At 38.0% G+C, this 27,917-nt stretch overlaps 1 protein-coding gene across 1 annotated transcript; it reads left to right on the plus strand.

Annotated features, from left to right (window-relative positions):
- The first annotated feature begins 195 nt into the window (after nucleotides 1–195).
- brwd1 (bromodomain and WD repeat domain containing 1) lies at nucleotides 196–26,834 on the plus strand. Its single transcript, XM_058079424.1, has 44 exons — nucleotides 196–418; nucleotides 511–569; nucleotides 689–718; nucleotides 896–955; nucleotides 1,704–1,854; nucleotides 2,223–2,321; nucleotides 3,853–4,013; nucleotides 4,093–4,314; nucleotides 4,436–4,536; nucleotides 5,760–5,830; nucleotides 5,920–6,020; nucleotides 6,097–6,137; nucleotides 6,213–6,314; nucleotides 7,516–7,669; nucleotides 7,736–7,870; nucleotides 7,951–8,079; nucleotides 8,202–8,350; nucleotides 9,315–9,391; nucleotides 9,519–9,725; nucleotides 9,791–9,974; nucleotides 10,894–10,981; nucleotides 11,995–12,120; nucleotides 12,207–12,274; nucleotides 12,362–12,608; nucleotides 12,694–12,810; nucleotides 13,947–14,054; nucleotides 14,151–14,275; nucleotides 15,110–15,192; nucleotides 15,407–15,518; nucleotides 16,645–16,706; nucleotides 16,783–16,938; nucleotides 17,021–17,141; nucleotides 17,264–17,389; nucleotides 17,489–17,555; nucleotides 19,113–19,163; nucleotides 19,279–19,404; nucleotides 19,513–19,665; nucleotides 19,753–19,916; nucleotides 20,672–20,829; nucleotides 20,944–21,069; nucleotides 22,184–22,360; nucleotides 22,448–22,783; nucleotides 24,216–24,344; nucleotides 24,420–26,834. The coding sequence occupies exons 1-44, from the start codon at nucleotides 382–384 to the stop codon at nucleotides 25,736–25,738; spliced, it is 6,615 nt and encodes a 2,204-aa protein (XP_057935407.1). The 5' UTR covers nucleotides 196–381; the 3' UTR covers nucleotides 25,739–26,834.
- Nucleotides 26,835–27,917: the final 1,083 nt, after the last annotated feature.

Here is a 27,917-nt window from a genome sequence, read left to right on the forward strand (position 1 = left end):
GTGTCGCCTAGCATTTCAAATGAGTCGTAAGTTTATTTTACGTCATGTTGAAATTCGAAGTTTGTCAGTCGTTTTTTGTACGAAACGGTAAATTCAATTCGGTGAGTTCGGAGAGGCGACAGGCCGACGTGTTGCTTTGTTTTGCTGGGCCCCTCACTTCCCCCGCCCATGTTTCTCTGCGTGTTTCCTGTTTGTACCGGAAGTTAGTGGTATCGCCGAGGCCTCATCCTTCCAATGGCGACTGCAAACAGGCCGAATAGCAACCGGGAGCAACCGTGGAGGGTGGTCAGAGCGGCGTAACCGACATTAAATAAAAATATATAATATTATATTTGTTATCATATCATTGCGATTCACCTCTCCATAATTACGTCCGATTCAATGGCCAAAAATCGGAACATTTCGCTCCTTGAGTCGGGTAAGCCGCACAAGTAACCCCTAATTGATAGCTCAATTTCCTACCATATCGGTAAAACACTTCATTAATGTTTTTTGATTGATTTATTCCAGAGCTTTACTTCTTGATATCTCGTTTTCTAACAACGGGTCCCTGTCGGAGAGCTGCCGAGGTGAGCTACTACTACTAGCATTGCCTGAAACCCGCATGAGTTGTTTCAAAAATAGCTGCCAATCTCGTTAATATTAAATTAATCCACCGTTAATTGTCCATTTTGATATCGTATCGCAGGTCCTGGTGAGCGAACTAGAGGACTATCAGGTGCGTGTATTCTTCTTTGGGGGTGTTTTGCTAGCTGCTAAGCTGTGTGGTGGTCCGTGGAACTTGTTTATACTTTTAAATACTATCTCTCTCAGAATGTGTGTATCGGCTCTTTGACGTTTTATAAGCTAAATAACTGTTGTTTTCTGCGTGGGGGGGCTCTCTTGTGTTCGACAGCTCTTACCCGGGAGACTTGACTGGCTTGGAAATGAGCACCCGAGAACATACGAAGACGTGGTAAGATTGACGATTAAAAACCAAATATTGTTAAATGAATTGTATATATTACGGAAGGGAACCCACGCTGTGGTCTTGTTTACCGTCTTTGTTCTAATCTCTTTGATGTACTCATGGCTTTACTGTAGTGTTTTTTTTTTTTTAATGTTCCGACTCCTTTCGTGTCACGCAACTCGACGCGAATCACAAAAACACGTGCCGTAAACGTTTGAAAAATGTGAACTTTTATTTGTTATTTAGCCACGACAGTTGGTACTGCAGTTAGCTAAGGGTGGGTAGTTTGGCTTCACACTCTGGTCCGGAGCCGCTCCGTCTCAGCCAATCAGAAGGCGAGGTTCCTCCTCCCCGCGTTGTTTTTGCCTGTGACCTGCGCTCTGATTGGTGGATTAAAAGGAAATGTTTTGCATAAGAAGTCCCGCCTCAAGGAAAAGCTGTTGAGACGTTAAGACAACTTCTTAGGGCTATTTTCTCTATTGTTTACGTATTAGCGCTATTATACTTATATTACTGTACATAGCTTCCTTCCAGATCCCATAACATTAATGTTAGCTTATTTGTAGACCAGATTATGATAAATAAGCATTGGGATAGTTGTTAGACTTAAACATCCTGGATATGTTTCTTCCTGTGTTAAAACAATGCAAAATTATTCATTCACAAAATAGCATTTCTATTAAAAAAAAAAAAAAAATTAATTCAAATTATCAGCTCAATAGAGTGATTGTTTTTGTCTTTTCCTTCCGTTCAGGTTGCAGCAAACAAACACATTGCACCAGATCATTTGCTTCAGATATGTAAAAAGATTGGACCGCTTCTTGATAAAGATGTGCCATCTTGTGTGCCCGGCGTGCACTCGCTTCTGGGGTCCGGAAAGGAGTCGATGCTTCGGACCCCAAAAGGTACCTGAGTCGGTTACAGTTGAACATATTCTTTAGAAATGCATGTCAATTTCTGGGGTGTTTTGATGGTGGTGATGGTGCAAAACATTCAAGGAAATGACATGTGTTTTGTGTTTTGTTGACATTGTGTACATCTTTGGGTTTCATTTGTGTTTTTTTTTTCTTGCTTTGACTTTTGCAAAAACAATGGACGTAAAAGCAATCGGAATATTGGGTTGATCTTTTTCATAATGTAGATTTTGTCATAGAGATTGTCATCTTTGCACGATTTATGACATGAAAAAGGGAACGCTGTGTTCAAATGAATACAATTGTTGGTTCATGTGCTCAATTTGCTGAGAATCTTTTGCATTTTTTTTTGTATTCAGACTGTGATGGCGTGCGGTTTCAAGCATCATCATATGCAGCCCTTCACAGGGGAAGACCACCAGAGAGGCCTTTGAACTGCAGGAAACCTCCACATATAGGTGGGTGGGGGTCTCACTCGTATGTCTGTCTTGCAAAGGTCACTCACATTTTGAAAATAATGCCAATGTTTGGCATTTGGTTGGCTTGTAGAACATTATTTCTTGTGTGTATTCAACTCATTCACAGAACCCATCTCCATTAATGATCTCAATAGGCATATGTGCATATACTGTACATCAGGGGTCTCAAACTCAATTTACTTGGGGGCCACTGGAACTCGGGTCTGGGTGAGACTGGGCCGCATCAGGTTTTCCAAAAAAAACAAAAAACGCATTTATTAAACAAAAAAATTTAAAAAACTTCGCTTTGGTTCCAATTTTCTACAAGAAAAGCTCTGATAAAACATTACACTGTTCTCAAATATCTTAATTTTTATTTTTCTTCACAAAATAAAAAAAAAAGAAAAATAAATCAAGAATAAAGGAAATCAATCAATCAGTAATAAATAAATATAATAATAATAATAATAAAAAGTTAAGAAAGCACATATAGTTGGTGGGTAGACACATTTTTTTTTCAGATTAAAATGAACAAAGCATTATTAGAGCCCTGTAGACATGACAAAACACGACTATAGTCACATTTATACTCTTTTTATTTACAACATATTGCGCAACTGCAGGGTCTTGACACATGCTAACTCGCAAACTAGAGAGCTAGCGACCTAAACGGTACCCTCCAAGTTATTTCCTTTCAACTTAAATAGCCCAAAACTTACCACTTCCACACGGATAGGGAGGATAACTATTAACAGTTATTTAACCTTTAACATGAACATGAATCAAACGTAATCATTTTTTCTGGGTACATGATACCATACAGCATCCATATCAAACTTTAACATTAAACTTTCATATCAAGGCGGGGGCCTCAAACTAGTGTCCTGCGGGCCCCTGCCTTGATGTGACTATAGTTGTGTTTTGTCATGTCTACAGGGCTCTAATAATGCTTTGTTAATTTTAATTTGAAAAAAAATAATTTGTCTACCCACCAACTATATGTGCTTTCTTAAGTTTTTATTATTTGCCGTTTTATTATTATTATCATATTTATTTATTACTGATTGATTTTCTTTAGTCTTGATTTATTTATTTTTCATCTTATTTTTTTATCTTATAAAAAAAAAGGCCAGTGATATCCTAGGGGACTGGTAAATTGCTGCGTTCCAAAATATGCTCTTCACTTGAGTTGAATATGGAAGTAAAGCATATTTTTTTTAGATTTGTTGGAATTCTGCCCTCATTTTTTTGGTGTTACAAAGAACACTTAAAACACTAATTCATGCAACTTGAATTCATGCAATCACAAGCTAATGCAATGATACTAAAAACAGTCTCAAAACAAAAAAAAATATTTGCTGCAATTTTTCTAAAACCTGCCACAAAAAGCAGGCAATTTAGGCCACAATCACTAAAAACGACAAAAAAAATCACTAAAAATCAAACTGCCATGGCCGGTTTCCACTTTACTGGCCTTTCCAGGTCCCTGCTATGTCCTGTCCTGATAGTTTTTTATCTTTCCGCCAAACAGTCAAGGTCTATCGAGGCAGGGAGCTGACGGGTGTGCAGCGCTTCAGCTCCATCAACCCCATCAGCAATTATGAGCGCATGCGTCTGCATCGGCGGATCCTGGGGCATCTGTCTGCGGTGTACTGTATTGCGTTTGACCGCACCGGTCTCAGGATCTTCACAGTAAGAAGGCCTTGTCAAAAACTGATGTTTTTATTTTGATTTTTATTTTTTTAAAGACAAAAATGTGATTCTTTGTCAGGGTTCGGATGACTGCTTGGTGAAGATTTGGTCTTCCTTTGACGGGAAGCTCCATTCGACGCTGCGAGGACACTCTGCCGAGATCACAGACCTGGCGGTCAGTTTCGAAAACACGCTAATTGCCGCGGGAAGCTGCGACAAAACCATTCGCGTGTGGTGCCTTCGTACCTGTGCACCTGTGGCTGTGCTGCAGGGGCACAGCGGCTCAATTACCTCCCTACAGGTAAATTCCAGGATTTGAATTTAGGTTCTAGGCCAGGCAGTGTATACAAGTATTTGTTCTGCAGTGCCGATGGCTGGAGATCAGGCTTTTTGAGCTGAACGTGTGAATGCTGTGCTTTCAGTTTGCACCGTTTGCCAAGGGCTCAAAGCGCTACATGCTTTCCACTGGTACTGATGCTACAGTCTGTTTCTGGCAGTGGGACGTCAACAACATCAACTTTAGGTGAGTGCGGCTTTCACTTTGTTTTTTAGCTTGTGTTATTAAGTGGCTAGCTGTCAAAAATACTTGGTTAACTGAAGTATATATGACACTTTTAGGTCCATACAGATACTATTAGATACTTGATAGGACCAAGTGTCCATCTATGAAAATGGCTAAAATGCTACTATGTTACTGTTGGCATGATAGCAGTTTTAACATGCTAACACCTAGCGTAATAGTGGTTAAATGTTTATATACAGTAAGTGTCTAGCTATGAAAATGGCTAAAATGGTACTATGCTGATGTTGGCATGCTTGCAAGGCAAACATGCTAACATCGGATGTTAACACAACGTAGTTATAAGTGTTTATATATATATGTCTAGCTATAAAATGACTAAAAATAATACTATGCTAATGTTAGCATGCTAACACCTTGCATTTTTGTGCAAGTCTTTTAGCATGCTAGCAATGTTAGCTTGCTGGCAATGCTAGCATGGTAATGTTAGCTTGCTGGCAATGCTAGCATGGTAATGTTAGCTTGCTGGCAATGCTAGCATGGTAATGTTAGCTTGCTGGCAATGCTAGCATGGTAATGTTAGCTTGCTGGCAATGCTAGCATGGTAATGTTAGCTTGCTGGCAATGCTAGCATGGTAATGTTAGCTTGCTGGCAATGCTAGCATGGTAATGTTAGCTTGCTGGCAATGCTGGCAATGCTGGCAACGCTGGCAATGTTAGCATGCTGGCAACGCTGGCAACGCTCGTAATGTCAGCATGCTGGCAACGCTGGCAATGCTCGTAATGTCAGCATGCTGGCAACGCTGGCAATGCTCGTAATGTCAGCATGCTGGCAACGCTAGCATGCTCGCAATGCTGGCAATGCTAGCATGCTCGCAATGTTAGCATGCTAACACCTAGCGTTATAGTGTAGGTCTTTATTTACAGTAAGTATCTACCTATGAAAATGTATAAAAATCCTAATATCTTAATGTTAGCATGCTAACAATGTCCAGAAGGCTTTTAGAGAAGGCTCTATAATCGGACATAGGTTTCTGTGGTAACGAGGAAAATAATCCATTTCATTCATGCAAACAGTTTTAATAGATACTTCAGTAAATAACCACTCCAGGAACTCTGCTACGACTTGGCTCAACTTTTACGGCATTATGCTAATGCTAATCTTTCCTCCTATTCAAAATGTTTCTGTCACTCTGAATTTTACTGAATGTTTTTCCCTCCTGAAGTGATCGTCCACACAAGTTTACAGAGCGCCCGAGGCCGGGAGTTCAGACCGTATGCTCCTCATTCAGTCCAGGTAACGAGTCCAACGCCCGACATAGACCGCAATTTAGTTTTTTGTACGTCTGGGAGAGATAAGAATTGTTGCCTTTAATATCTTTCCAGGGGGAATGTTCTTAGCAACAGGAAGCACTGATGATGTCATCAGAATATATTACTTGGGGAGTGGAAGCCCGGAAAAGATATCAGAGCTCCATGAGCACACAGTAATTTGACACGCAATTTTAGCTACAGATTATTTATATTTGCTGACTTTAACTCTTATTTTGACGTTCTGTTAAGGACAAAGTTGACAGCATCCAGTTTTGCCACTCAGGGGAAAGGTATGCTTTTTTAAAAAAATGTATTTGTGTTGTGTTTTATTAGATGCAACGTTCAATTAATTTCAACTTCCTCAGGTTTGTGAGCGGAAGTCGGGATGGCACGGCCAGGATCTGGAAGCTCTATCAGCGGCAGCAGTGGCGGTGCATCCTCCTCAACATGTCTGCCACTCTTCCCGGGTGAGTGTTATTATTATTGTTCATGATGCGGTTATGGGAATCCATTTATATATACATTATATCAGGGGTGGGCAAACTACGGCCCGGGGGCCACATCCGGCCCGCCAAGTGTTTCAATATGGCCCGCCTGTTCTTTCCTAAGTATTTTATTTAAACTCAACATACAACCTGGCATCGTGGCTTGGGCCAACTTTTTGATGGTTGAGGTAGCTGCTTTATCAATTTGGTTATTTGATGTGGTCTGTTGTTTACAAAATGCTCCTGGAAAAAGGAACACAAGCACAATAGTAAAAATAATAATAATAATAACAATAATAATAATGTTGTTGTTAATAATAATATTACTATTATTATATTAATATTGTTGTTAATAATATTAATATAATAATAGTAATAATATTATTATTATTAAAAATAATAATAAACAATATTATTGTTATTATTATTAATATATAATAATAATATATTATATAATAATATAAATAATAATTATAATATATAATATTATATAATATAATGATAATAACATTACTATAACTAATAATAATAATGTAATTCTAATAAAAATAATAATAATAACAATAATAATACATTTAATTTCTAATACACTTCACATCAAATACATGATTTCAAAGTGCACATATAGCAGATAATATTAATAATAATAATTATTAAAAATAATAATAAACAATATTATTGTTATTATTATTAATATATAATAATCATATATTATATAATAATTTAAATAATAATTATAATATATTATATTATATAATGATAATAACATTACTATAACTAATAATAATAACAATAGTAATTCTAATAAAAATAATAATAATAACAATAATAATAATACATTTAATTTCTAATACACTTCACATCAAATAAATGATTTCAAAGTTCACATATAGCAGATTGCATGACACTTTTACATGTAAAATATGTGTAAAAATATAGGTGTAAAAATTGACTGTTACGTGTAAAATACTATATACCACACCCCACCCCACCCCCACCCCCCTTCCCGGCAATTTTGTTAAATCAATGCGGCCCGCGAGTCAAAAAGTTTGCCCACCCCTGGACTATATTAACCAGCGCCGTGGTTCTCTCATACGGCAGACTTGACAGCATTTTTTGTTGTGATATTAATTATTCATACAATGTAAACAAAGTAATAACTTGCATTGTTTTTATTCCTCAGTGCCGAGCCTATGAGTGAAGAGGAAAGCTACTTAAAGCCCAAAGTCACCATGGTAGCATGGGATCGCCATGACAACATGGTCATCACAGCTGTCAATAACCACCTTCTCAAAGTGTGGAACTCCTACACGGGACAGCTGCTACATATCCTAAAAGTAATATATTTTTTTCTTCTTCTCGCAAAAATCAATACAAAGGACTAATGTGAACCTTGATTCCAGGGCCACGAAGCCGAAGTGTTTGTACTTGAGCCGCACCCTTTCGACCCGAGGATCATCCTGTCGGCTGGCCATGATGGGAACGTCTTCATATGGGACCTCCTGCGAGGAACAAGAACGCAGCACTATTTCAACATGGTACACCGCGGACTCTTGATTAGTGGGAATGTTCATTGAAAGTTTACCACTTCAGCTTTGCGTCCATTGTTTCGACGCAGATCGAAGGGCAAGGTCACGGCGCAGTTTTTGACTGCAAATTCACCCCCGACGGTCAGCGTTTTGCCTGCACGGACTCCCATGGACATCTGCTCATCTTTGGTTTTGGTAGCTCAAAGCCGTATGAGAAGGCAAGACAAAATGTCACTCATGAGCACAATTGTTTCTTTTTCAAAGTGTGTAGAAATGCCTTCTGGAGCTTAAAAACAATATAAAATATGTAACCTTTGTCCCGCTCCTGTTCCCAAAACAGCTCCCAGACCAGGTTTTCTTCCACACTGACTACAGACCACTTATCAGGGATACCAACGGCTATGTGCTTGACGAACAGACACAGCAAGCCCCCCATCTGATGCCCCCGCCTTTTCTCGTGGACGTGGATGGAAATCCCCACCCGCCAAGGTAGGGGGTGAACAAATGTAACAGTTAGTGATTGTAAAAGTACCAGATGCAGGGGTAGGATTTAATAAGCTTTGCTTCTTCCTACTCCTTTTGGACATGTGGATCTGGGAACTGATTATGGGATGCACTCAATTGGAATCTGATGCATGTTCAAAATTTAAATTGTAAAAAAATATTTAAAAATGTATAAAAATTATTTAAAAAAAATAAAAAAATGTATTAAAAAAATACAAAACTAATAAAAAAAATACAAAAAATAATTTAAAAAATACAAAAATTAATTAAATAAAGAAATAAATAACTTCAATTATATTAGGAAAGCAGGAAGTGAACAAATGTAACAGTTAGTGATTGTAAAAGTACCAGATGGAGGGGTAGGATTTAATAAGCTTTGCTTCTTCCTACTCCTTTTGGACATGTGGAACTGGAAACTGATTATGGGATGCACTCAATTGGAATCTGATGCATGTTCAAAATTTAAATTGTAAAAAAATATTTAAAAATGTATAAAAATTATTTTAAAAAAATAAAAAAATTTATTAAAAAAAATACAAAACTAATAAAAAAATACAAAAAATAATTTAAAAAATACAAAAATTAATTAAATAAAGAAATAAATAACTTCAATTATATTAGGAAAGCAGGAAGTGAACAAATGTAACAGTTACTGATTGTAAAAGTACCAGATGGAGGGGTAGGATTTAATAAGCTTTGCTTCTTCCTACTCCTTTTGGACATGTGGAACTGGGAACTGATTATGGGATGCACTCAATTGGAATCTGATGCATGTTCAAATGAAATGAAACCATTACCATTAACTGAAGGTTGTGGGTTCAAGTCTCTGTCCTTCATCAAACACTAACAGTGTCAAAGCGCTATACAAGTGGAAGACATCTATTTAACTTTAATGTAGCCGTTCTCGTAACATTAAACATGTTTTATTTGTATTTATTTAAATTTCCAGGTACCAGCGCCTTGTTCCAGGGCGGGAGAACATTGCAGCCGAACACCTGGTCCCTCAGCTGGGCTACGTTGCCACAAGTAAGGCTGGAGCTCAGTTGGTGCATGTTTATTTAAAGACATTAGCTGCAGAAAAAAATGCGATCAAACCCCCCCAAGCAGCATATTATGTTGATTGAAGAGTTGCTGAGTCGTCACGTTTGCTCAGGTGACGGCGAGGTGGTCGAGCAGGTCATCAGTCAGCAGACCGCAGAGTTGGAGGAGATCTCGGTGAGACGCAGCAGCCTTCTGGACGAGGCCATCCGACAACTTCAGCAGCGGCAGGACCGGCAGAACCAAGGCGGCGCTGAGGGGGGTGTTCAAGCCGAGGCGCCAGGGGCAGCCCCGCCGCCGGCGCCAAGTACGCCACGCAGAGGTATGAGCTTTATTTTTTTATCCAGTCTAATTGAGGAATCTGAACTATTCTTCACGTCGTCGCAGTGTCGGTCAACGACCGCGCGGAGGTGCAGTCCCCTCCCAACGTAGGCTTGCGGCGGAGCGGGCAGGTGGAAGGCGTCAGGCAGATGCACCAGAATGCCCCTCGCAGTCAGATGGCCACAGAACGAGACCTGCAAGCCTGGAGACGCCGGGTGGTGGTGCCCGAGCTTGCACCAAGCTGCTATAGGTAACGCTACCAATAGTATATACAGTATACTGCACGTATTTATACATTATACAATATTTGGCAGTATTTATGCCTAATTATTGAACCACAATATTGATATAATTTATCCAGAATTTGCGTATTCATTATTTAATAAGTTACTATTTCTTACATTTTTGGCACATATTTATTAATTCTACAATATTTGTCAGTATTGAACCACAATATTGATATAATTTATCCATAATTCATTAACTTATTATTATTTAATAAGTTACTATTTCTTACGCTTTTGGCCATTATTCACATATCCATTATTATTAAGTTACAAATTCGTACATTTTTGGCACATATTTATTAATTATACAATATTTGTCAGTATTTACGCCTGTATTTATGCCTAATTATTGAACCACAATATTGATATAATTTATCCAGAATTCACGTATTCCTCATTATTTAATAAGTTACTATTTCTTACATTTTTGGCACGTATTTAGTAATTATACAATATTTGTCAGTATTTACGTCTGTATTTATGCCTAATTATTGAACCACAATATTGACATAATTTATCAATAATATTCGTTATAGTATTAATATTTAATAATATTTAATAATTATAGTATTCGTTATTTAATAAGTTACTATTTCTTTCATTTTTGGCACATATTTATTAATTATACAATATTTGTCAGTATTTATGCCTGTATTTATGCCTAATTATTGAACCACAATATTGATAAAATTTATCCATAATTCACGTATTCATTATTATTTAATAAGTTACTATTTCTTAGGTGTGTCTTTAATCTTTTTAATCTTTTTAAAAAATATAATATAAAGTGATTTTGTGTTGCGTCATGAAAGCTACATTGCCTTATAACCGTCAAAAAAACCAAAACAAGCATTTTGGTTATTCTTCCTGATTGTGTTCTAGGGACCAAGTGGACATCAGGGTTGCCAAAGGAGACGAGGAGGTGGCGTTATACAACACAAAGAAGAGGCGCATCATATACAGCTGTCCAGTAGGTTCTTTTTTTGCTTAACAAAACTGTACATGTGAAGTTATACTGGGAAATACAAGGATGGCAACTGAGAGTTTTTGTGGTGAAATATACAGAAAGGTATGCAAAACCCTGGACGACTAAGGGTTAATTATGCTCTATAAGAGGGGCCTCAAACTCAATTTACTTTGGGGCCACTGGAGCTAGGGTCTGGGTGAGACTGGGCCGCATCAGGTTTTCCAAAAAAAAAAAAAAACGCATTTATTAAAAACAAAAAAATGTAAAAAACTTCGCTTTGGTTCCAATTTTCTACAATAAAAGCTCTAATAAAACATTCCACTGTTCTCAAATATCTTAATTTTTATTTTTCTACACAAAATAAGATGAAAAATAAATAGAAAATCAAGAATAAAGAAAATCAATCAATCAGTAATAAATAAATATAATAATAATAATAAAAAGTTAAGAAAGCACATATAGTTGGTGGGTAGACAAATGATTTTTTTCAGATTAAAATGAACAAAGCATTATTAGAGCCCTGTAGACATGACAAAACACGACTATAGTCACATTTATACTCTTTTTATTTACAACATATTGCGCAACTGCAGGGTCTTGAGACACATGCTAACTCGCAAACTACACAGCTAGCCACCTAAACGGTAGCCTTAAAGTTATTTCCTTTCAACTTCAATAGCCCAAAACTTACCACTTCCACACGGATAGTGAGGATAACTATTAACAGTTATTTAACCTTTAACATGAACATGAATCAAACGTAATAATATTTTCTGGGTACATGATACCATACAGCATCCATATCAAACATTAAACTTTCATATCAAGGCGGGGGCCTCAAACTAGTGTCCTGCGGGCCACATTTGGCCATGAGAAGCAAATTTGATGGTAACTTATTGTTTTTAGTGTATTTTATAGCTGATTTAATACCGACCCGTTAACTTAAGACATGCTACCAGAAAGCGAACACAAGAGGAAGGTTAAAGTATTTCCATTGGCCTTTCTTGTCCATGCAGGACGATTCCGACGAAGAACCGCCTCCTGTTAAGCGAACGCACGGCCACGGAGACGCGGCGGTGGAATTCATCGAGCTGTCGTGTGAAGAGGGAGAGGAAACCGCGAGCTCCGACGCACACACCGAGGTATCACATTCTCCGCTCCCTTGGGATTTTGTTTTGAATGTCGTTTCCTGGCACCCAAGGTCATTTTATGGTGGGCTGTCTTTCAGGACAACGACTTGGATGGCAGTGAACTGGAATCCTCCAATGACGAGGAGTGGAACAGCGACAGTCCGAGGTATTTGGTACTTTATTTAGTAGTTTTTTTTTTTAAATATTAAGTGTTTTTAAATTGCTTTTGTGTCCTCAAACGATGTCTATACAGCCAATCATCCAGCGAATACTCAGACTGGACTGCAGACGCCGGAATCAACCTTCAACCATCGACTCTCTTGTCATCGCGGAAACGGGTACGACGCCAGCTCAGCAGTTCAGACGAGGACGAGGAAGACAACGAGGACGAGGAAGACAAGCAGCAGACACAGCCGCATCAACAGCAAAGTGACGACGAGGAAAAAACGTCGACGAAAGACAAAGAGAAATCCAGGAAATCAAAGAACAAATCGCCCAAAGTGAGTTGTCCGTCTCGGCGCCATTTTATCCACGTGACAACGTGAAACCGTGGCGGCGATTTTACACCCTGTCACTCCCAATTAGCGGCCCAAAGTCAGACCGTCAATCAACAGAGAAGTGTCCAATGAGTTTCGGCCCTCGCTCTGGATCACCGATGTCATTCCCAGGAAGTCTCCTTTTGTTCCTCAAATGGGCGATGAGGTGCGTTTTGCTTATTTCTCGTACCAAATTCCTAGCATCCCGAGCCGACAATATGAGTTACTTCCTGGTTGAGGAGATTCATCATTTAAAAAATTTTTAAATACACACAAAATACATTTTTGGCACAGATTTATTAATTATACAATATTTGTCAGTATTTACGCCTGTATTTATGCCTAATTATTGAACCACAATATTGATATAATTTATCCATAATTCACGTATTCGTTATTATTATTTAATAATTACTATTTGTTAAATTTTTGGCACGTATTTATTAATTATACAATATTTGTCAGTATTTACGCCTGTATTTATGCCTAATTATTGAACCACAATATTGACATAATTTATCCATAATTCACATTTTCATTATTATTTAATAAGTTACTATTTCTGACATTTTTGGCACATATTTATTAATTATACAATATTTGTCAGTATTTACGCCTGTATTTATGCCTAATTATTGAACCACAATATTGATATAATTTATCCAGAATTCACGTATTCGTTATTATTTAATAAGTTACTATTTCGTACATTTTTGGCACGTATTTATTAATTATACAATATTTGTCAGTATTTATGCCTGTATTTATGCCTAATTATTGAACCACAATATTGATATAATTTATCCATAATTCACGTATTCGTTATTATTTAATAAGTTACAATTTCTTACATTTTTGGCACGTATTTATTAATTATACAATATTTGTCAGTATTTATGCCTAATTATTGAACCACAATATTGATATAATTTATCCATAATTCACGTATTCGTTATTATTTAATAAGTTACAATTTCTTACATTTTTGGCACATATTTATTAATTATACAATATTTGTCAGTATTTACGTCTGTATTTATGCCTAATTATTGAACCACAATATTGATATAATTTATCCATAATTAATGTATTTGTTATTATTTAATGAGTTACTATTTCTTACATTTTTGGCACATATTTATTAATTATACAATATTTGTCAGTATTTATGCCTGTATTTATGCCTAATTATTGCCTAATATTATATAAGAGGCTTTATATTGTTAATAAGCACTTCTCTGGTATATTATATAGTATTTATCATATTATAGACAATTCAACTATGACTTCTCTTTCTTCCAGGTCATCTATTTCCGACAGGGCCACGAGGCTTACGTTGAGGCTGTGAGACGAACAGATCTGTATCCCATCAACTTGGACAAGCAGCCCTGGAAGAAAATGGAGTTGCGGGTGAGGCCAAGCGGAGCTGCAAAAATCGACGCAGCTTAAAGCGTTTGACATTTAAATGACCTCTATTGGATGTTCTGTTTTTTTTTTTTTTTCCAGGACCAAGAATTTGTGAAGATTACCGGGATCAAGTATGAGGTCTGCCCTCCGACGCTGTGCTGTTTGAAGCTGACGCTAATCGACCATGGCACGGGCAAAATTACTGACAAGTCCTTCTCTGTCAAGTAAGCCATTCCCTTTTATTAACTGGCTACCACACCAACTAAAACCAACTAAGGCCGTGGTCTCAAACACGCGGCCCCGCGGGCCAAATGTGGCCCGCAGGACACTAGTTTGAGGCCCCCGCCTTGATATGAAAGTTAAAGTTTGATATGGATGCTGTATGGTATCATGTACCCAGAAAAAATGATTACGTTTGATTCATGTTCATGTTAAAGGTTAAATAACTGTTAATAGTTATCCTCCCTATCCGTGTGGAAGTGGTAAGTTTCTGGCTATTTAAGTTGAAAGGAAATAACTTGAAGGCTGCAGTTTAGGTGGCTAGCTCTCTAGTTTGCGAGTTAGCATGTGTCTCAAGACCCTGCAGTTGCGCAATATGTTGTAAATAAAAAGAGTATAAATGTGACTATAGTCGTGTTTTGTCATGTCTACAGGGCTCTAATAATGCTTTGGTAATTTTAATCTGAAAAAAAAAGTTTGTCTACCCACCAACTATATGTGCTTTCTTAAGTTTTTATTATTTGCCGTTTTATTATTATTATTATATTTATTTATTATTGATTGATTTTCTTTATTCTTGATTTGTTTATTTTTCATCTTATTTTGTGTAGAAAAATAAAAATTAAGCTAATTGAGAACAGTGGAATATTTTATCAGAGCTTTTCTTGTAGAAAATTGGAACCAAAGTTTTTTTAAATTGTTTTGTTTTTAATAAATGCGTTTTTTTTGTTTTTTTTTGGAAAACCTGATGCGGCCCAGTCTCACCCAGACCCGAGCTCCAGTGGCCCCCCAAGTAAATTGAGTTTGAGACCCCTGAACTAAGGGATTTTTCTTTGCAGATATCACGACATGCCGGATGTGATAGATTTCCTGGTGCTGAGGCAAAGCTATGATGAGGCGCTACGTAGGAACTGGCAACCAAGTAAGTCAGCTCCGTGCATGTAAGGGAGCATACACTACATTTAAAGAGGAAAAAACATTTAAATCATAATAATAATACATTTTATTTGTATAGCACTTTTCAAAATACAAATACCTATTTGTACGTTTCGGCCACCATCAGCTGTCCATGTCCTGACATGGGATATTTAGTACACAGTGTATATAATATAGATGCTGTTCCATCGTATTTGCAGATGATCGGTTCCGCTCGGTGATTGACGATGCCTGGTGGTTTGGCACCATCGTTTGTCAGGAGCCGTACCAGTCAGAATACCCCGACAGCCTCTTCCAGTGCTTCAAAGTCAGGTAGGTGACAATGGTAATGGTAATGGTAATGGTAATGATTTTATTTCATTAGAACATGCATCAGATTCCAATTGAATGCATCCCATAATCAGTTCCCAGTTCCACATGTCCAAAAGGAGTAGGAAGAAGCAAAGCTTATTAAATCCTACCCCTCCATATGGTACTTTTGCAATCAGTAACTGTTACATTTGTTCACTTCCTGCTTTCCTAATATAATTAAAATTAAATTAAATTAAATAAAAAAATAATGTTTTTTTTTTATTTTAAAAAAAATGTTTTAATAATGCTGGTTCAAGACTCTTCATCCTTGTATTTAGCAAATTTATTTTATTTATTTTTACATTTATTATTTTTTTTAGCTTTTAAATATTTTTTTAATTTTATTTTGTCCTGTACCAAAGTACTCGGTGATATGAGCATCCAATGCCATAATGGGTACCATAGTAAGTGTCAATATAATGATATATATAGCACATCATGACTGGTTCAAGACTCTTCATCCTTGTATTTAGCAAATTTATTTTATTTATTAATTAATTTTTTAATTATTAATTTTTTTTAAATTTTTATTTTTTTTTTAGTTTTTAAACAAAAAAAAAACTATTTTTTTGTTCCGTACCAAAGTATGTGGTGATACGACCATACAATGACATAATGGGTACCATATTAACTGTCAATATATAGCACATTTTTATCTAATTGCTTATTTTTAGCCTTATGCATTATTTGAGCTGTTTGAAGATGAACTATATCAGCAAGTTGAAGTATTTGTGATTTTAGAAATAAGGAGTTAGTATGTTCTCTGTAGGCGGCATTATGAATTATCCTTACTGACCTTTTTTGCAGTACATTTAGCCAGTGAAGATTGCTTTTATAGTTATTAGCCCATATTTCCACACAATAAGTAAGATATGGTAGAACCAGAGAGCAATAAAGAGTGTGGAGTGATTTCTGATTGAGAACTAATTTTGCTTTGTTCGATATTGAAATATTTCTGGCCACATTATGTTGTATATTTGACAACATATGAAAGTAGATCATCTTGTAGCAGCGGTCCCCTGTAGGGTTTTTGGGTAAGAATGTAATTGTTAGTGAATTACTTTTTTTTTTTTTCATTTCTCCCTAGATGGGATAATGGTGAGAATGAGAAATTGAGTCCTTGGGACGTGGAACCTATTCCAGAGGACGGTAAGGTTCTCAATTCACAAATTTTTTTTTTACTTTGTTGATATGACTTTTCATCCAGTTTGTCTTTGCTGTGCAGCCCAGCTCCCCGAGACGGAAGGCGGCAGCATCCCTGTGACGCCAGAGGAGATGAGCGAGCTGATGTACAAGCCTCTGCAGGGAGAGTGGGGGGTGAGGAATCGGGACCAAGAATGCGAGCGAATCATCGGCGGAATCAGCCAGCTCATCACCGTTGGTGCGTACGCCTCATTTTTAGCAGACTTGAACGATTTCTTGATGTTTAAACTAAACACGCCGTGTCTGCGTTCCCGCCACAGAGATTTGTGCCCCCTTCTCCGGTCCCGTAGACTTGATCCAATATCCCACCTACTGCACCGTGATCGCTTACCCCACGGACCTGGACACCATCCGACTGCGACTCGTGAACAAATTCTACAGGTCGGTTCCATCAGTTCATTTATCTCGTTGACTCCTGATGAGACATGACTTATGGAGTTCGACTACGTGTGTCTTAATTTGCAATACTGTACACCGACGCTTCTGTAATAACGGTCCCGCAGGCGGCTTTCGGCATTGATCTGGGATGCCAGGTACATTGCGCACAATGCCCGCACTTTCAACGAACCAAGGAGCAAGATTGCCCACTCTGCAAAAATCATCTCCAACGTCCTCCAAAAATTTGTCAAGTACGTCCCTGATATATTTTGTCTTTTTTTGGTTTTGTTATTTTTGTGCAAATGTTCCATCTTTGCACCTCGACCCATTTTCTTTTTCTTTCCCCCCAGCAATTCAAACTGCATGGACATCATGGAAATTTACAGTGTTGTTGAAGAAATGGACGAGGACGACGAGGTACGTCAAATTTCAATTTACAATCTGGGGCCACCGCAGAATGGCGGAAAAAATATTCACAAAAAATGCTTTGGTCAAATATAATATTTAATATTATAAATATTTGTTTAAACATGCAGTATCGGCCACAAATATCGGCCCAAGCAAAATCGGCCATTGGCTAAGGGTGATGAAAAAAAATCAGTATCGGCATTGGCCCCCAAAAAACCATATCGGTCGATCCCTAGTGTTTACATTTCAATAAATATTAGTTTAAACATGAGACCTGTAATATTTGTTATCATGGTCATTTTTTCATATAAATTGAGGGATCAAAAGCAGTATCGGCCACAAATATCGGCCCAAGCAAAATCGGCCATCGGCTAAGGGTAATGGAAAAAAATCGGTATCGGCCCCCCAAAAAAAAAATCAGTCGATCCCTAGTGTTTACATTTCAATAAATATTTGTTTAAACATGAGACCTGGAATATTTGTTATCATGGTCATTTTTTCATATTAATTGAGGAATCAAAAGCAGTATCGGCCACAAATATCTGCCATCGGTTCACGGTGATGGAAAAAAATCGGTATCAGCCCCAAAAAAACCATATCGGTCGATCCCTAGTGTTTACATTTCAATAAATATTTGTTTAAACATGAGACCTGTAATATTTGTTATCATGGTCATTTTTTTCATGTAAATTGAGGGATCAAAAGCAGTATCGGCCACAAATATCGGCCCAAACAAAATCGGCCATCGGCGAAGGGTGATGGAAAAAAATCGGTATTGGCCTCGGCCCCCAAAAAAAACATATCGGTCGATCCCTAGTGTTTACATTTCAATAAATATTTGTTTAAACATGAGACCTGGAATATTTGTTATCATGGTCATTTTTTCATATTAATTGAGGAATCAAAAGCAGTATCGGCCACAAATATCGGCCATCGGTTCACGGTGATGGAAAAAAATCGGTATCAGCCCCAAAAAAAAACATATCAGTCGATCCCTAATGTTTACATTTCAATAAATATTTGTTATCATGGTCATTTTTTCATATAAATTGAGGGATCAAAAGCAGTATCGGCCACAAATATCGGCCATCGGTTCACGGTGATGGAAAAAAATCGGTATCAGCCCCAAAAAAACCATATCGGTCAATCCCTAGTGTTTACATTTCAATTTGTTTAAACATGAGACCTGTAATATTTGTTATCATGGTCATTTTTTTCATGTAAATTGAGGGATCAAAAGCAGTATCGGCCACAAATATCGGCCCAAACAAAATTGGCCATCGGCGAAGGGTGATGGAAAAAAATCGGTATTGGCCTCGGCCCCCAAAAAAACCATATCGGTCGATCCCTAGTGTTTACATTTCAATAAATATTTGTTTAAACATGAGACCTGTAATATTTGTTATCATGGTCATTTTTTCATGTAAATTGAGGGATCAAAAGCAGTATCGGCCCAAGCAAAATCGCCCATCGGCTCAGGGTGATCGTTATCGGCATCGGCCCCAAAAAAACCATATCGGTCGATCCCTAATACAGAGCATGACTATTTGAAATGTCCTTTCACAGGAAGCGGATGCCGAAGCACCAGGACCTTCCTCAAGCCACAGGCTGCGTCAGGTATACAGAATCTCCATGAAAAATGACTCCAAACGTTATTATTCATAATGTAAAGTGTCAAATGTATTACGGGAAACATGAGATGACCTTGTCTGTCCTTGCGTGTTATTTTCAGCGATCTGTGGAGGTTCTGCCTGACAGAGATGCCTGGAAGGAGCAGTGCAAAAATCTGCTCAATTACATCTTTGAGTGCGAGGACTCTGAGCCCTTCAGACTGCCAGTGGATCCTCAGAACTATCCCGTGAGTTCAAGACCGCCTAATATAGTGCTAAAATTAAAAAAAAAAAAAAAAAAGCAAGCCAGGTTGGACTCGGAAAGATTCTAACGTTTGTTTTGTTTCAATTTCCAGGACTACCATGACATCATTGATACGCCGATGGACTTTGGCACTGTGAAAAGGACCTTGGAGCAAGAACGCTATGAGAATCCAGTCGAGCTTTGCAAAGACACGCGGCTAATATTTGCAAATGCCAAAGCTTACACGCCCAATAAACGTTCCAAGGTTTGGAGAGCTTTAGGAGAATTTTGTGTTTCTGTTGGTTTTAATTTATTTTGGTTTTCATTTAAGTGACTGAATTGCTTCTTGCAGATTTACAGCATGACGTTGCGGCTCTCTGCCTTCTTCGAGGAGCAAATCCGAACAATCATATCCGATTACAAAACGGCCGTGAAGAGCAGCGCCAGGCTGCGCCGCAGCCAGAGGTTCAAAAAGAAAACGCAGCAGCAGGACCCAGCCGGCGGTGCCACAACAAGGTAACTCGTGGTTTAGCATCACGAATACGCTACGTGTGTAACGTTACACCAGATTTCTTTTTTTTTTCATTTTGTAATGCAACAAAATGCAAAATATACAACTGAACTGCAAAAATTGAAACACTTCTATGCTAGGACTACGTTATGCTAGCCATAGCATTTGAGTATGTGGAATCAATGCTCATATCACCTACTTCGGTACGGGACAAAAATTTTGATTTAATCAAATTAAATAAAATTAAATGTAATTACATGTAATTACATGTAGTTAATGTAATTACATGTAATTACATGTAGTTAATGTAATTACATGTAATTACATGTAATTACATGTAATTACATGTAGTTACATGTAATTACATGTAACAATCAAATGTAATTAATTACATGTAATTAATTACATTTGATTTAATTTCATTAAATGTAATTAATTTAATTTAATTTCATTTAATTTCATTTACTTTGGTACAAGGTGCATTATTTAAAAAAAACAAACCTTAAACGGTATTATGGAAAGCAGGAAGTGAACAAATGTAACAGTTAGTGATTGTAAAAGTACCAGATGGAGGGGTAGGATTTAATAAGCTTTGCTTCTTCCTACTCCTTTTGGACATGTGGAACTGGGAACTGATTATGGGATGCACTCAATTGGAATCTGATGCATGTTCAAATGAAATCAAACCATTACCATTACCAAAATTGCCGACTCAAAAAATCTGCTCGGAAACTCAACCGTTGTCCCTGTCCTCGTTCAGTCACAAGGGGGACTCTGTCAAAACTCAGGAAAAAGTGGAGTCCGTCTCTGTGACCAAATCTACCTCAACCAAAGCACCACTTCCTGAGCGGGCCAGGAGGTCTCGGAGAAGCAGTACCGGCGGCCATAGCTCCTCAGAAGACGACTCTGCATCGAAAGGTGCTTCATCAACACCGTATTTATCCGCTGATACTGAATGACTGAACTTGATGTTGATTGAGTTGACACTGTTGTGTTTTATTTGGGAAGTCACACCTATTATTTCCTCTCCAGAGTCCGAGAGCGAGAGTGAAGACAGTGACTTATCAGAGGAAACGTGTCCGGGTTCCTCCAAGCTCCATCAAGGCAAACAGAAAGCCAGAATTACCAGAGGCAGCTCTTCCAAGCAGCGCAAAAAAGGTTATTTTTGCCTCACTTTTACTTGTTTTAGAGCAGGGGTCTCAAATTCAATTTACTTGGGGGGCCACTGGAGCTAGGGTCTGGGTGAGGCTGGGCCGCATCAGGTTTTCCAAAAAAAAAAAAAAAAAACGCATTTATTAAAAACAGAAAAATTAATAAACTTTGCTTTAGTTCCGATTTTCTACAAGAAAAGCTCTGATAAAACATTCCACTGTTCTCAAATATCTTACTTTTTATTTTTATGCACAAAATAAGATGAAAAATAAACAAATCAAGAATAAAGAAAATCAATCAATCTGTAATAAATAAATATAATAATAATAATAAAAACTTAAGAAACTACATATAGTTGGTGGTTAGACAAATGATTTTTTTCATATTAAAATGAACAAAGCATTATTAGAACCCTGTAGACATGACAAAACACGACTATAGTCACATTTATACTCTTTTTATTTACAACATATTGCGCAACTGCAGGGTCTTGAGACACATGCTAACTCGCAAACTAGAGAGCTAGCCACCTAAACGGTAGCCTTCAAGTTATTTCCTTTCAACTTAAATAGCCAAAAACTTACCACTTCCACACGGATAGGGAGGATAACTATTAACAGTTATTTAACCTTTAACATGAACATTAATCAAACGTAATATTTTTTTCATGATACCATACAGCATCCATATTATTAGAGCCCTGTAGACATGACAAAACACGACTATAGTCACATTTATACTCTTTTTATTTACAACATATTGCGCAACTGCAGGGTCTCGAGACACATGCTAACTCGCAAACTAGAGAGCTAGCAAACCTAAACGGTAGCCTCCAAGTTATTTCCTTTCAACTTAAATAGCCAAAAACTTACCACTTCCACACGGATAGGGAGGATAACTATTAACAGTTATTTAACCTTTAACATGAACATGAATCAAACGTAATCATTTTTTCTGGGTACATGATACCATACAGCATCCATATCAAACTTGCGCGGGCCGCACTAACATTAAACAAAATCAAGATGGGGGCCACATATTTGAGACCCCTGTTTTGGAGTAAACATCTGATATTATTCCAGGATTTAAACATTTCTTGGCCTATTTTTTTTTGTGCTAGTGGATTTGAGTGATAGTGAAGAGGAGGTGGAGGAAGAAGAAGACAGTGAAGGTGACGTGGAAGAAGATGGCGAAGCATCTTCCCATTCTTCAGGTCGCCGCTATCCCAGCAGAACCCCAAAGAGCAGGAGCACGCGCCTGACCAGAAACGCTGCCGCTGCGGGTCGAAACAAGAGCGGTAAAAACCAAATCCCTCATTTTCCGATTCATCACACCCCAAGATTAATATTTCACTATTATTGTTTTAAATATCGCTTGTTCTCAGAGGGCAGAACGGAGATGAACGGTCACGCCAGCCGCCCCTCCCGCAGGGAGCGACATCACCTCCGGGAGTCGGAAAGAAGCTCATCACGCGGTTCCAACACGGAAGAACGAACCATTCGCAGGTCGCTCAAGAGGAAAACGGCGAGGGCTGCTGTCAACAGGATCAAACTTATTGAAGCATCAGATTATGAAGATGATGATGATGATGATGATGAAGAGGAGGAGGAGGCGGAGCCCAGGCGCAGCGCCAGTCGCCTTCGCAACACTCCCCGACCCAGCAAACGCCCCACGGTGCTTCAGAGCAGCTCTGATTCAGATGGGGAGCAATCGAAAAACGGTGGGAATGTTTTTTTTATTATTATTTTTTTTAATAATAATAATAATAATACATTTTATTTATATAGCGCTTTCAAAATACTCAGACACTTTACAGAAGAATGGAGTTGAATAAAAGCAAGTAAACAGAGTAAAATATACAATAAAATACAACATTCATTCGTTTATACACAGTTTTGTTTTGTTTTTTTTTAATTTGGGCAAATATATGAAATATTACAGTGCATTTCTTACATGAATGAAAATATAACTTTCCATTATTTCCATTTGTATTCAACTATCTGATCACAAGCCCAAAAGGAGTAGGATGAAGCAAAAGATTATAAATGCCTACCGCTTTTTGGAAGATATAATCATGTTTTTTTATTTGTTTATGATTATTTATTATTTTTATTATTATTTATTTATTTTTTATTATTATTTATTTATTTATTTATTATTATTATTATTATTTTCCATTATTTCCATTTGTATTCAACTATCTGATCCCAAGCCCAAAAGGAGTAGGCTGAAGCAAAAGCTTATAAATGCCTACCCCTTTTTGGAAGATATAATCATGTTTTTTTTATTTTTTTTATTATTATTTATTATTTTTATTATTATTATTCATTTATTTTTATTATTATGTATTTATTATTATTATTTTCCATTATTTCCATTTGTATTCAACTATCTGATCCCAAGCCCAAAAGGAGTAGGATGAAGCAAAAGCTTATAAATGCCTACCCCTTTTTGGAATATATAATCATGTTTTTTTTTTATTATTATTTATTATTTTTATTTATTTATTTTTATTATTATTTATTTAGTATTATTATTTTCCATTATTTCCATTTGTATTCAACTATCTGATCACAAGCCCAAAAGGAGTAGGCTGAAGCAAAAGATTATAAATGCCTACCCCTTTTTGCAAGATATAGTCATGTTTTTTTTATTATTTTTATTATTATTATTTTCCATTATTTCCATTTGTATTCAACTATCTGATCACAAGCCCAAAAGGAGTAGGATGAAGCAAAAGATTATAAATGCCTACCCCTTTTTGCAAGATATAATCATGTTCATGCCACAGTCTTGTTTTCCCCTGTTATTATCATTGTAATATTATTATTATCATTATTGTTATAATCTTTATCATTATTACCATTATTATTGTTATTATCACCATTATTCTAATCATCATTAATATTACCATTTTCATCATTATAGTTGTAACAATTTTTTTATTTTTTTTTTATGGAGGATGGAGTGACACAGCATTACCTCTTTACTAACTACATGACACATTTATGGGTTACACAAAATCGTAAAAAAGAGCCTCACAGAAAAACAAATACTACAATTATTTCAAAAAGTGACTATTTTCACTCCCAGTGATTACATAGCCAAATACATTATTTGCATTTTCATGTCCAATTTCCCATTTTTTATAGCTACGAATACTAAGGAATCGACTGAAGAATCCCAGGATGAGGAGAACGGCAACGACAGCAGCTCCTCAGACTCCTCCCACTGTCAGCAGAACGGACACGCAAGAACGTCAAGCAACACCAAGGGAACCGGTCAGCAACACGAGTTTTCCATTTGCCTTTTCCTGAGGATATATTTAGCAACGCTTCACTCTTTCTTTTCTGCAGGACCTTTCACGTGCATGAACGGAGACGGCCCCAAACATCACAAGTTGCTGGACAGCAGCTCCGAGCAGGACGGCGATGCGGCGGAGGAGACTTCCGGAGATGCGGAGGAGGAAAATGAGGTAGCCGTGCGTCAGAAGACGAGTCGAAGCTCATCCCGCAAGAGCAGGATTACCAGTGAAGAGGAGGAGGAGGAGGAGGAGGAAGAAGACACTAAACGAAGAAGCACCCGAAGCAAACCTCCAGTAAGCTCTGACGACGAGGACAGCTCGCATCAGCCGCATCAAAACGGGAGCGAAGCGGCACAACCGAAGGACTCCAAACGGAGCAAAGTGTCGTCATCCAAAAGCCAAGGACATCATGCCGGAGATCTCGAAGCGCAAAAGAGCTCACGCAAGAAAAAAGCGAAGCAGAACGACGAAAGCGACGCCGAAAACAGCATCTCCAGCGACGACTTCGACTCCAAAACCAAGAGGTCCACGAGGAACAAGACCAAATCGAAACGCCCTCGCCGCGACACTTCCGAGCAGGAATTCCAACCCAAGAAGTCCAGAAGAAAACGCTCCACCGGCTCATCGGAGGAAGACTCGGATAACTCCGACGGCACCTTCAACCGCCGTCTTAACCTCCGAATGCTCCCCAAGAAGAAATACATCAGCGATAACTCCGCTTCGGAGGAAGACGGCGCTCCTCGGAGTAAAATGAGAAACGGGAACAAAGCGATCTCGAGGGAAGACCGCTACAACAAGAGAGCGTCAAGGAAAAGCCCTCCAGATGAAAGCAGCACTCCGATGTCTTCCAAGAGGAAACGAGTATACACTTCAGGCTCTGAAGATGAGAGTGACATGGCGGCTGAGAACAATAAAAAAAATGGCAGATCCGGCTCCTTTAAGCGGCGGAAACGGGATCATGAAGATGCTTTTTCTTCGTCGCATTCCGGCGAGAACGACGACGACGACGAAGAAGATGTGCGCCGCTCAAGGAGGACAAGGAAGAAGAATGAGGAGAGGCGGGTCAAACATAAAAGGCTGAAGGAAAGCTGCAGCAGTAATCACAGTTCTGACTCTGAAATCGAGCAGTCGTCCTCGGCGAGCGAAAACTCCTACGCCAGCTCAGGGTCCCACAGCAGTCCAAAGAGGAGAAGTCCCAGACGGGCGGCGAGCGACGAAAGGACCGCCGGTCGGCAGTTGCGTCGGCGTCGACCACGGGTTGCCTCGGAGGAAAACGACAGCGACGAGGCGTGCGGCGGAACGCGTCAAAAAGCCCGCGTCAACACCCGAAACCGTGGCAAGCGAACTGTCGTCTATCACGACAGCGAATGAGACGGCACGACGGGTTTTAACGACCGCACACGGGAAAAGACACTTGACATGAACGGTAGCAGCACTGGTTTCCTCGACAAACAAACAAACAAAAAAAAAAAATGCTGTGAATCTTGTTTCTTTCAGGGATATTTATATTTTCTATGAAAAACACGTTTATACATGTGATACAAATTCATGCATTTGAACTGCTGGTTATCACGAGGATTCAGATCAAAACCGCCGCCTGCCAACATTGCTTGTTGCGATATTTTTTTTTTTTTTTTTTTATCCAGCAGAGTTAACTTGTGAGGAATCTTTGGGTGCTATCTAATAATATACCTCTGTTTAAATCTAAGCATATTGCTGGCTTGCACTAAAATACACTGTAAGGAGGTATTTCATACACTAGTTTTGCATTAGAAACTCAGGGGTCAACTAAGTTTACTGTAGTCTCAGACGCCGCGCGGTTGAAAAGGACGAGCGAGAATTCCAGGTTTTTTTTTGTTTTTTTTTTGGAGCGACAATTCCAGGTGGGCAAGACGTCTAAGCACACGCAACCGAGACTTAAAAACCCAAGCCACATTCTCACTTAAGACTACAGCACTCCTTTGTAAATCCATACATACACTTAATTCTTTGACTGTATTATGAGTTGATATGAGCCAAAATGAATGAAATCATCCCCCTTTATATTGTTTTCATCACTTTTGTGTTGTATTCTAGTAAATACTTTAGATGTATTTTGATGGATGGCCATCAGTCAGTAGCAACATTTTTATTTAAGTTGAAATTTTATTTTACTTGTTTGTTTTTTTACTTTCAACTGCATTGTCTTGCCATGTGTCACAAATTGGTACCTTTTTTTTTTGCCAAGTACAAATAACCAGAAGTACTTACCGCAAAATAGTGTGATTTCTCATATTGGGAAGACATTTAATTGTCCGGTGTTACTTTCAGTGTTAAATTCTTTTTTTTGTTGACGTAAATATTTTTGCCAGTCCCACAGTAGTTTGGTTTATGGCGGGTTTTCTAAATGCAGTTGCTTTGACATATTTGCTCAATGGTTCTCGTACTACATCTTCAATAAACAAGATTTCAATGAAAAAAGCGATAAAACCGAAATGTTGGTCTTTGTGTGCAATGTTTATTGTTTTTGTTTGTATGCGGGTTTGTTTATTGTGAAGACCGGCGTCGCATTTTCGTGACATCAAAATGCGTAACCATCTAATTTAGTGTGTCGCACTTTCGACACGGAAGTTTTAATTACATTTCTAAATGTGACTACCGCGTCATGTCGCAAATTATACAGTATATTATAGGGCGTATTGTTTTGCTGATATATCCTATTGTCAGTAACCACATGCCGTTATAATTCTGTAATACTCAATATCTGCCATATTGTGCATTCGTGCATGCGGGTTTGTTTATTGTGAAGACCGGCGTCGCATTTTCGTGACGTCAAGATTTATTCCGTAACCGTCTAATTTAGTGTGTCGCACTTTCGACACCGAACTTTTTACTCAGTTAATTAAATTTCAAAACGTGACTACCGCATCGTGCCTCAGATTATACAGTATATTCTGCGATTCATCCTAGTTTAACCACGAATAAATTTTTACCTATGAAATATGTATACATTTTTAAACTGAAACACGGGCTACAGCGCGCCAAGGTTAGTACAAATGAACGTCTTAAGAGTCAGCTGAATTTACTTAATTTCCTGGTAGCCACATACATGACAACATATGCAGTCATAATACATAGGGCGTATGTATTTATATATCGCGTATTGTTTTGCTGATATATCCTATTGTCAGTAACCACATACCGTTATAATTCAGTAATAATATCTGCCATGTTGTGTTAAATGTTACATATCCCCAAATATATTCTCACACGTGCATAGGCGGGTTTGTTTATTGTGAAGACCGGCGTCGCATTTCGTGACGTCCAAATGCGTAACCGTCTAATTTAGTTTGTCGCACTTTCGACACGGAAGTTTTTACTCAATTAATTACATTTCTAAATGTGACTACCGCATCATGCCGCAGATTATACAGTATATTCTGCGATTCATCCTGGTTTAACCACGAATAATTTCCTACCCGGGAAATAGGTATACATTTTTAACTGAAACACGGGCTACAGCACGCCAAGATTGGGGCAAATGTGCGTCTTAAGAGTCAGCTGAATTTAC

The sequence above is a fragment of the Doryrhamphus excisus genome, chromosome 8, assembly GCF_030265055.1.
Source record: "Doryrhamphus excisus isolate RoL2022-K1 chromosome 8, RoL_Dexc_1.0, whole genome shotgun sequence".
Taxonomy (NCBI): Eukaryota; Metazoa; Chordata; class Actinopteri; order Syngnathiformes; family Syngnathidae; genus Doryrhamphus; species Doryrhamphus excisus.

Excerpts from the sequence above, each read along its gene's own strand:
- brwd1 (XM_058079424.1), top strand. The coding sequence starts at position 382 with ATGGCCAAAAATCGGAACATTTCGCTCCTTGAGTCGG. Across the intron at positions 419-510 it reads CATTTCGCTCCTTGAGTCGG|AGCTTTACTTCTTGATATCT; the intron begins GTAAGCCGCACA and ends GATTTATTCCAG. Across the intron at positions 24,345-24,419 it reads AAGCAACACCAAGGGAACCG|GACCTTTCACGTGCATGAAC; the intron begins GTCAGCAACACG and ends TCTTTTCTGCAG.